At 31.4% G+C, this 10,880-nt stretch overlaps 1 protein-coding gene across 1 annotated transcript; it reads left to right on the top strand.

Moving 5' to 3' along the window:
- The first annotated feature begins 6,704 nt into the window (after window positions 1-6,704).
- LOC128985367 (uncharacterized) lies at window positions 6,705-9,294 on the top strand. The gene is made up of 3 exons (XM_054404798.1): window positions 6,705-6,806; window positions 7,471-7,821; window positions 9,091-9,294. The coding sequence occupies exons 1-3, from the start codon at window positions 6,779-6,781 to the stop codon at window positions 9,117-9,119; spliced, it is 408 nt and encodes a 135-aa protein (XP_054260773.1). The 5' UTR covers window positions 6,705-6,778; the 3' UTR covers window positions 9,120-9,294.
- Window positions 9,295-10,880: the final 1,586 nt, after the last annotated feature.

Below are 10,880 nucleotides of genomic sequence, written 5' to 3'. Positions count from 1 at the left end.
AAACACTTTGAATACCATTTAATAAAACATTAAAATACACTAATTTCGTTATATCTCTTTAACCAATGAAGATACCAAAGAACATTAAACACAAAAATTATAGCAAATTTCAAGGGCTACAATGTGGTTTGTAATGAAACCCATGTTGCTATTTGAAATTTTTGAGATAACAGCTTTTGAAACTTCAAAAAGTTTGAAAATGCGTAGCATAAGTAAAAAGATAGCAAAAGGGTTAAAACCAGAGTTTTTTGAAAGCTCATTTATTAATTAAAGTGTTGTCAAAATTTGAACCCCCCACGAAATTCCACCTCTTTACAGTGAAAAGTAGTTCAAAGGTCTATTTTTTGTACGTTTTTGAACACCCTGTAAATAGGGATGAAGATAATTTAAATCTTTTTCCACTAAAATACTCAGGACTAAAGGACCTTTAAAAAGAGGTATAACACGACCCCCCTTTACATTTGAAAATTTCCCAAAAACCACCCCCACCCCCCAAAATCTGCCCTTTGGGGTGCTTTTTTGGGGTTGAAAATAATTTAGCTGAATTCCTTGGGGTCAAAATATGGGGTTCCAGTTGCAATTAGGTTTCCATTTGCTTTCATATTGGAGCTATACAAGCCGGCCGGGTGGTCTGAGACACCCTGTATAAGATAGAATTACCAAATTTTTATGACAGTATCCTGATATGATTAGCTAGTATGCTACATGGTAATTTTAAATTTCATTAAAAAACAATATTGTAAATAATTTTTTTATTTACAAAAAATATCGAAAAAAGTCTAAATTTAAAAATTCCAGTAAAAATTTAAATTTTAACCTAGATAAATAATTTCATGTAGCATACTAAATAAAAGGCTAATAAAAAATACAAAAAAAAAATTATGTCTCTATCTTGTATAGTTTTTAAGATATGCTGCATAAAGTTAACATTGATTAATATAGGCGTTTACAGTCCCCTTTATAAGAACAGTATTCTCTTCAGGACCTACATTGAGAAGTTTTCTGACCAGAGTGAAGCCCAAGAACAAAGATCAAGACACAAAAAAACATAGTTTATAAAATACCCAGTGAATGTGGAAGAAGCTATTACGGACAAACATCACGACCTATGGAGAAAAGACTCAAATAACACCAGAAGAGCATTAGTAACCATTTGGAGAATTATTCCAAACTTAGTGAACATGTCTTCTCTGAAGAACATAGAATACATTGGACTGAATGGACTATCATCTACCAGAAAGCAGACTGGAAACTAAGAAATCTTAAAGAAGCTGCTTAGATGGCGGTTTATGAAAGAAGCATATCCCAACCTAGTGCTACAATCAGCCCCATGTTTATACCTTTGATTCGAGAAGAGGTTGAGAACAAAATTTAAATTGGAAAGACAATAATAAATTAACTGTGACATCTACATTATATATACATATATAAAAACATTTTTTCCTGCTAACTTAATTTTAAAATAATTTAAACATATGTTAATTTATAATCAAACATTATAAATCATAGTTTATTTGAGGCGGGTCATAGCAAAACTGGCTAAGTCGAATTTTAGTCAAAAATGAGATAGTGGTTGTTCCATGATCTAACACATCTCTTTTGTGCCAAAACTGGCTATTTATAATTTAAAAATCATTTTGAAATATGGGAGTTGAAGCAAAACTTGCTATTTTCAATCAACGAATCAGAGCGCTGCTATGAGGTCATGTGATCAAACAAAACAGCGCAACTTAGCAGACTGCTCTAACCTATTAGTAGTGTGGAGTTTGATGTTTGTGTTAATGATTTTAACATTAATTAAAGTTTTCCTAGAATAGATAACTTAATTAAACCATCGACGAAAGGAAAAGGCAGAAGGAAAAAGTCTAGGCCTGAAGAATGGGCAAGAAACAAAAAAAAAATCAAAAGGTAAGCCACTATGAAATCTTAAACTTAAACTTAACCTCACAACATTGTGAGGTCTCATGGCTTTGGTTTGTCTGTTACTTTTATTTAATTATTGTGATTAATATTACAGTGTTTAAAAAAAGAATTTGAGAAATTTAACTCCAGCAAAATCCTAGCATGGTATGTTTGTTTCAGGCATCAGGCCAAAGGATTGCCGCAGTACCCGACATTTTGTGATCATCGTGGAAAGAAAACATTTCGACGTAAAACCCTGAAAATGGAAGACATCAAGGGTTTTCATAGCAAATTCTATAAAAGAAGTAATAAAATTGTTCAAGACTGTTTCATCCTAAAGTATATCGAAGCAAAAGATCCAGAATGTAAGAATATTGGAGGGAACAAAAGTAAATGTGTTTCCAACTACTTTGTGACAGTGAAGCAGTGTAAAACCTTTCGTTTACAGGTGTGTCAGAAAGCCTTTTTAGGAATCCTTAATATTTCCAAAGACCGGGTCCAAAGAGTTGCTCGTAAACACTTACAAACTGGAGAGATGCCTAAAGAAACTCGTGGTGGTGATAGGATGACTCCTAAGTTTGCAGACAAGGAATCTGTTCGAAACTTCATTGGACAACTTCAACACTCCAGTGAGGCTCATTACTGCCGTGGAAAATCCATTGTAAGACAGTATCTTCCAGGTAACCTTAGCATTTCTAAATTGTTTAAAATTTATAATGATATATCCCCTGATCATCTCAAAGTAAAGAGATTTTTTTTTTCGCAATGTATTTACATTGGAGTACAATATTGGTTTTGGGATACCAGTAACAGACGCCTGTTCCACGTGTATTCGTTACAAAGAAGGACTAAAACTTGAAAAAGACCCTGATAAACGACTTATTCTCTGTATGGGAAATTTGCTAAAAATATATCCAAGTGTTGTTATTGATTACAATTTATTACTATTTATTAGATTTCGTTCGTCGTTTGTTTTTTAAGATAGCAATACATTTATGTTTAATGCACCTGCTTGAAAAGAAAACTTACAGTTACGTTACCATGCCAGCTGTCATCGTCATTTGGGGACCGAGCAGGCCTTTACCCTAGGGCGCAAAATCAGCCGTCCGCTTACTTTCTTAAAAAATGAATTGAATGCGTATTAAATACACAATCAGTATCCATAGCATTGCAATAGAATTGTTTTATTGTCACCGCTGCCTAGCAACTGTTTATTATTATTTTTGCTGATTCCTCAAATTATTTCTTCACATAACCTTAAAGTTGTACTTGTGTTGACAGTGTGCATTATTATTGTGGTGAATAGTGGTATAGTGTGGTGAAAAATAGCGTTCGTACCACGAACCGAAATGGTTTTGCAGCTTTCGATCTTTTTAAGTTCTCGTCTTCGTCTCTAATAAGAAACTGATAAGAAACTAGGGCCTAGAAGAGTGAGCTAAGCCCATAATTGGCCTATTTTAACTTATATTTGGACTGATAACTACCATTTATTAGAAATTCTTTCGGCTGAAAAAGCGAATTTCCGGAAAGTTTGCATATGACCAGAAAAAAGTTCGAAATAAAATATACTTGTAGTTTTTTTTTTAATTTAACTATACATGTCTTTAACAGTTTAAATCAATATTTTCTGGCTGTTATCTGCTCTGGTTAATTTTTCATATTTTATTAAGAAAAAAGTGTAATGTTTTGGAAAAAATAGGTTGAACTGTTGTAATGTCCTAAATTTTTTTTTCAATTAAAGTATGTTGCATTTTGTTTATTATGTTTTCATTTTTAGAACCCTATTACCCCCACAAATTAATATTAGGTGCTTATGGGTTTATAAGCATAGATCCCATTTATGCCCATGTGGGGTAATTGGGTTCCAAATTATTATTTTTTTTCATAGTAAAAATTATAAAAAAAAAATGAAAAACATGTGATAAGGAGACAAATTTCAGTTGGAAACCTTGTGCATGATCATATTTTGATTTTTCTCTGGCAATAAACATATAATTGAAAAAAATAAAAACATGGGTCCCAATTCCCCCACTCTACCCATAGACGGCATATACTTTTGTCAACTACTTAGAAGAGGTAGTTGAACTAAAACTAACTCACTCAATATTTACGTGACTTATATGATTTGCCTCTCAGAACACTAGCTAAAGGACATTTCCGTCATAAAAATGAATTTGTTGTAGTCAGTATTCATAGATAGTTAATAACTATATCTCTCTCTTTATTTCATTTGCCTGATGATAGTCTTTAGGAGCGTTTAGTATTTTAGATATTTTTGTTGTTAGTTACTCGGTATACCTTGTTACTTTAAAAATGTTTAGGTGAAGACTTCTGGAAAAAAACACTTGTTTTTGCAATATACTATTTCTAAATTTCAAACTTAATTCTATTATCACTAGAAACATACACAAAGCTTTCTATAAGTCTCTAAGCAGTAAAATATATTTCATAAAAAAATTGTTCGTAATTAATGTCTTTGAATAAAGCATAAAAATCACAAAGTAATCTCAAACACAAATTACGTGCTTTGTAATACAACGACGATTCACTATCATAATCCAGGTTGTAGTAGAAGCGAGTTAGAATCACGTTGTATCTTCTCTCCTTCAGTGATTGGTCCTTTGGGTCTCATCAAGGAACTAACTTGGCGGTAAGTTCGATTACTAAACTGAAAGTCACAAGGTTAATCAAGGATAAGTGATTAATGTGTATGTCGCCTTGTACATAGTTTGAAATGACAACGTAACCTTTAATTTTTTTCAATAATGTTCGATACTTCACAAATTGTATGTTTTTTTTATAGATGTGTAGATGGTCTTGTATTTAATAATTTAATGACATTAGTGTGTAGAACTGTCTACGTAGGTCTCGTAAATAGTTTTCGTTCAATTTAAAGATAGTGTTAAACAGAGTAATCAAGTTATTTGGGACATTCAATTCTACAATGTTAATACAACTTTAGCAGTCTTACAATACTAAATAGCCTTATTATAATCCTCGGTCTTAGAATAAAGGCTGCTACCCTATGATTTATAATTATTAATACATTAAAGTTGTAGATTGGTGAACCGTAATGAAGTATTTTGATGAATGTTGTAAAGTTAATAAAATCTTTAAAATTATCAGATATTTTAATACAGTGAAAATATTGTTTATATCGATATATAGAACTCATACTTTTTCCTGTAACGAACACAGCTATCCTTTTCAACCATTCAACGAGTACATACATACATATTTGTTTATTGGTGTAAATTCTGTTGATATTTTTTACGAAGTTAAACAAATTAATGACCAACTAATAAGAGATTAGCTTTAAACTTAAGTAATAATACTGACTGCCAACTCTTGAACCCTACAAGAGGTGTACTAATGTTTTATCACGTATAAGTATCACCAAACAAGAATGAATCATGACTCACAACGCTGTAAGGAAACTTATACACCATATAAGTTCCTTGAACTAAAACGTTTGAGGCTTAATCTCACCTTCTTTTTTTTAGTTTCATTTGCCTTCGTTCTTGTATAAAAATAAATAAAAAGCGAACTTACCAGATTGAACTCTCTCTCAAGGCCTGTTAGTCATTTTCGTGAATGTTTACTCAATTGTACAACTTAAGTATGTATTTAAATGTTCAATCAGCTTTGTTTATGCAAATTTGAATGTTTCAAGTTTAAACATCCAGACATTAAAAAATCTGACTGTGATCTATATGTATGCTCATAAACAATAGTTATTTGTGTAACTAGTGGTGAAAGTGGCACTTTGCTGCACACGAGAGCAATGTTTACGCACGAGCCGCAGGCGAGTGCGGAATGATCTCGAGTGCAGCAAAGGCCTTTTTCACTCGTGTTACACATTATATTTTTCCTACAGTTACTATAAAGCATATAAATAATTAGTCTTTCAAACACTATACAACAAGTTTTTAGGTTCAGCTAGCAACACAAATGGTGCCCTAGAGAAAGTAGTACCAGCGGTCCGTATCACTCCGCTATTTTTCCTATGCAAGAAATGTGCTCCGCGTTTTGAGAATATAGTTCCGTATGTTTTTGTAATTTGAAGTGGTTTCCGCGCCAAAAAAAAATGCTTGAATGGTATTTTCTTGTTTATTAAGATCGTAGGAATTTTTTAAAAACGTTTAAAAGAAAATTCTAGAAAGTTCAGAAATACCGAAACTATAAACACGAAATGACAGGTTAAATCGTAGTTATAATAGTCAATCAGCTGCTCATAGTATTATTATCTTTAAGTGTTGCCAACCTATTTCCAAGCGTACACGGATTACGTTCATAATAGAACCACGCTGTTTTGTGTTGTTTCGTTGGAATCCTGATGTGCGGCAAAGTATAAACCGTGCGGCAAAGTATAAACCGTACGGCAAAGTATAAATATGCAGCAATTAGCAGCTTTCTGTACTATAAACAGTACAAGGAAGCCAACTTTGTCGGGTGACTGTAGGAAAAATAATGTTACTAAAAGAGGAAATGAATTTATTGAAAAACAATACAAACCAACAAAGTAAATTTTTTTACAACAACAAAAAATCAATAATAACTTAATTAACATTGTGTTCAGAAACACTGTGTATTTGTCAATTACTAGACTAAAACTTATTTATTAATCTGTTGTATGAGTTTTTAAAAGTTCCATTAGAGAAACACTTTAAAAGCCATCTTCTTCAAGTACATTAAACAAACATTAAATTAAAGTGCAATGTCTCTAGATGAGTTGGCATAGCAGAGTCAGCAAACATAACTCATAGAAGCACTATTATATCATTCCGACTCCAGATCGCCGTTGTGTTTACAAAACATTATTTGCAAGCTCCCATCGGCTAACCTTTTTCTTTCATATCAGTTTAACAAACGTGAAATGATAGTCATAGTCATTTACTATCTTGGTGAGTACCAAATTATGCTAAACAGTTTTCTTTTTTAAATTAAAATTATTCTTCTTCAGCAAAGAATGATCCTTTATGTCGTAAAAACCATACCTTTTCTGTATGGTACTGGTTGATTGTCTGACAATAACAATATTTTGTCTAATTAAGTGGTAGATATATTTAGGCTATATTAATTTTACTCAACAGTTTTCAACTTAAACGATGTTTCTGTTTTGTTTTAAGAAGATACTGAATAATTAATATTTGATAGGAAAGATTCCAGCACCTTCGCATTGAAAGTTATGTATAGCACACCAAAAAAGGTAATTAGAATATTTAATTTTATAAGGAATGGTGTACATGAGATAAGAACTTTAAATACATTTTGACATTAGTTTTTGGAATGACATTATTTATGATTTAAAGATTTGTTAAATGGTTTATTTTAAAAGGCAAAATTTAAAATTAAGTTGTTTCTAATATTCAATTGCCCAAAAATAGCTCTTATAGTAAAATTTTTGATTTACAATGCAGCCAAGATTATAACTCATAATTTATTTTTTACTCGAATCTAACCCGTTCTAATCGCAATAAAGCCTTGGGTGTTTAACTATATTACTTAAACTATATTACTAACTTTTCTTTTAAATAGTCCTAAATAAAAATAACTAAATGTGAACAGGTAATCTCTTGGCAGTGTGCAATGCAGGACTGATGGAATCAACGAATTTGGAAGGTAGGCTGGTTAAAGAAGAATTGAATTTACTGAGGGAAAACGTTAGAGAGATTGAACTCGATTTGCACCATGTGAAGAAGCAGTTGAATCTAACCCAAGAAGTTGAAACAACGATTCAAGAAAAGAACAAAGAGAGATTGGAAAGTATGAATGCGAACATGACGAGAACGACGCAGCTAAGAGAAGGAGCGTGGAAAGTAGCAAAAACTGCTTGTCATTGTGTCTGTTACATATCTAAGGCTGTGGTAGGCGGGGTGAAAGCGTGTTATGGAAAAATGCGATCAATGTGCTGTAAAAGTAAGTAAGCATATAATTTATCTATACTTAACTAAAAAGAAATAACCAAATAATATGTGCCTTGCGCTAATTTTGAGGAAAATCACGCATAAATGAATCCTCCTATGAAATGCTTCATTTTGAATAATTAAAATGCTTAGTTGGGGTAAATTGTATATTTTCATATAAATATGTTAAGAAACATCCGTTTTTAATTTTCATATTTTGATTTTGAAATATTGACATTTTTAACAAAAAAAGTTGCAATATTTCATAAATAAAAGTTGATAACAAAACACGGATTAAGGTATTGAGTTTAGCTTAAAAAAGTAGTTCGAAATGATGGGTCTCACCACCCCCTTTATATTAAAAATAATTTATCACATTTCAAAATGGCGGATCCAAGATGGCGGCCGAAAAACATACATTAGTCATTACCAAGTGAAAATAGGTCGACAATGACTGGTAGTGTATACTTATCTTTATCTAACACTATTTTGAGTTTATGGTCTTAGATTGTACATGCACAATGTTAAAATGGGCTAAAAATAGATTTTAAAAGTCCTCATAACTTTGGAATAGATCAAGATTTTAAAATGCGGCATTGCAATCAGGGTACATTTGTACTGGTTCGAAATAATGGGTCACAACCCCACATTTACATTTGAGAAAAATATTTTGCATCCAATATGGCGGATCCAAGATGGTGGCCGGAAATGTCCACCTTGTCAAAATGAAGTACTTACTACCCAACAATGTTTGGAAGTGGTCTGGGATTGATATTTGAAAAAATGTAGAAAAAGGTTGGGGGGGGGACAATTAAAACTCAGCCTGTATATTTCAAAAGTTTAGTCACACCAATGGTATCAGAATAGAAAACCTAATCTATGTAAATATCTATGTAAATGAGTCTTGGTGTGTTGGCTAAGCATAGGAAAACAAACTAGTTTCAATTATTTTAGCCTTATTTTCAGTGCGAACAGCCTTAACGTAATTAAGCGTAGCGGTTAACTATTCTGTGTGGGCATAAGTGTGTCTTACATTATAAATATTACAGTAACCTTAGGGTTGTTGGAAATATATAAAGGGCTGCAATTAATTAATTTTGGTAAGGTTCAATAAAAATATCACTGGGTTCTTACAAAGGTGGAATAACTTTTTTTAATGGATTGTATTATTTTATTAATCAACAATATCTTCAACAGAATCAACATATTTGTAACATTTTGAGTTACCTTTAACAATCAGTGGTTTTTAAAGTAAAATATTAATTACTTGATGTATTTTCAGAGACAACTATAAAACCAGAGGACAGCTGAAATCGTGAAATTTCACTGCTAGTGACAATTTATTGTTTGTCTTCGTTATTCATTTAGTTTGATATTTTTAACACTTTCTCTATAAAACTGATTTGATTAACAGTGAAGGAATTTACTTGATGTTTCAAACAATAAATTAAATAATACGACATTTCAAACTGAAGGGAAATCGATTAGAAACCTGATTGGTAGACTGTATGAAGAAGATTTCTCTGCATATTTCTACATTCAACTAAACGAATGATTTATTGAGATTTAGTTGATTGTCAATTAATTGTTTATCCTAATTATTCACTTTTAGTTTTATACTTTTAACACTTTCTATTTAAAACTACTTTTATTAATATTGAATGAATTCACTTGATGTTTCAAACAATAAATAAAATAATATGCCACTTCAAACCAAGGGGAAATCGATAAGAAACCTAATAGGTACATTTAAGTTACTGTATGAAGAAGAATTATCTGCACTGTAATTTTTACATTCAACTATATGAACTTGTTGAGATTTAGTTGAAAAAGTTTCACGTAATTTTGTTCCCATTGTTAAATGTCAAAAATGCAACTTCTGAGTACCACTCAGATTACATTCATAATTTGAGGTCACTACTAGTTTAATAATAACGTGGCATCTTTTAGCAATTAGAACCTTAACTTGAAAATGTCATTATATACTAATCATGTAGTTATTTATTGAAGAAAAAAACTAATTATAATATATAATTACTATATATATATACAGGATTTTTCAAAACTGTCACCCAAAACTCCGTGGTCATGTTCCTTGGGTCATATGCCCTATCTCGCTTTGTTTTCCGTCTGTCGGTGTGTATGTATTTTTTACATAGCTTCCTATAACTTTGGAACCACTTGAGGTACCAACTTCAAACTTGTTACGTTTATGATGACTAATGGAACTATTCTTTTGCAAAGCATCGAGTTTCTACGTTATAGGTATAATTTCAAAATTATGGCCATTTATATTTTTCAAAGCCTTATAACTAAAAAACTATAGGATTTATACAAATTTTACAAATGTTAAAAGAATGGATATTTTTCTCACTTTACAAAAATTTGCAATTGTTATAGGGTCATGTCACTAATAACGGAAGAAAATAATTTATCAATTATTTGTAATATGACCCTTTAAAAATTTTACATTTGTCTGTAAAGTGAATTAAATGTCCACCCTTTTTGCTATTTGTAACTTTTAAATAAATCCTTTGGTTGTTTAGTTATAAAAAATAAAAATGGCCACCAATTTGAAATTATGCAAAGTATTAACTTGATGCTTTGCGAAAAGCTAGGTCCTATCAGTCCTCCTACACGTACCAAGTTTGAAGTTCTCTGTAGTGGTCCCAAAGTTATGGGAAGTTATGTAAAAAATACATACACACTGACAGACGGAAAACGTTGTGTGTGTGTGTGTGTGTGTGTGTGTGTGTGTGTGTGTGTGTAATTTCACTACAATTATTACATGTGTAACTACTGTCTTAGACTTTTGTAATGACGGAAAATTAAATTTTATACAAAAAAAAAATACAAGTTTATGTTAAATCCTTTTTTCGTATCACGTTAAAACTCTTACAACTTTAAAATTCCAAAACAGCAACGAATTGAGTAAGCTAATCTATTGAGTACCACTTCTCTATGAAACAAAATCTACTGACGCGATCGGTATCACCCTATATTTGATTTCCAACGAAAACTAATAAATTTACCGGTTGAATTTAAATTGTTATTTTCCACCACAGTTCAATA

Source organism: Macrosteles quadrilineatus, unplaced genomic scaffold (genome assembly GCF_028750875.1).
Source record: "Macrosteles quadrilineatus isolate MER2022 unplaced genomic scaffold, UCM_ALF_1.0 Scaffold_2__2_contigs__length_208266976, whole genome shotgun sequence".
Taxonomy (NCBI): Eukaryota; Metazoa; Arthropoda; class Insecta; order Hemiptera; family Cicadellidae; genus Macrosteles; species Macrosteles quadrilineatus.
This window is presented reverse-complemented; position numbering and strand designations above follow the sequence as displayed.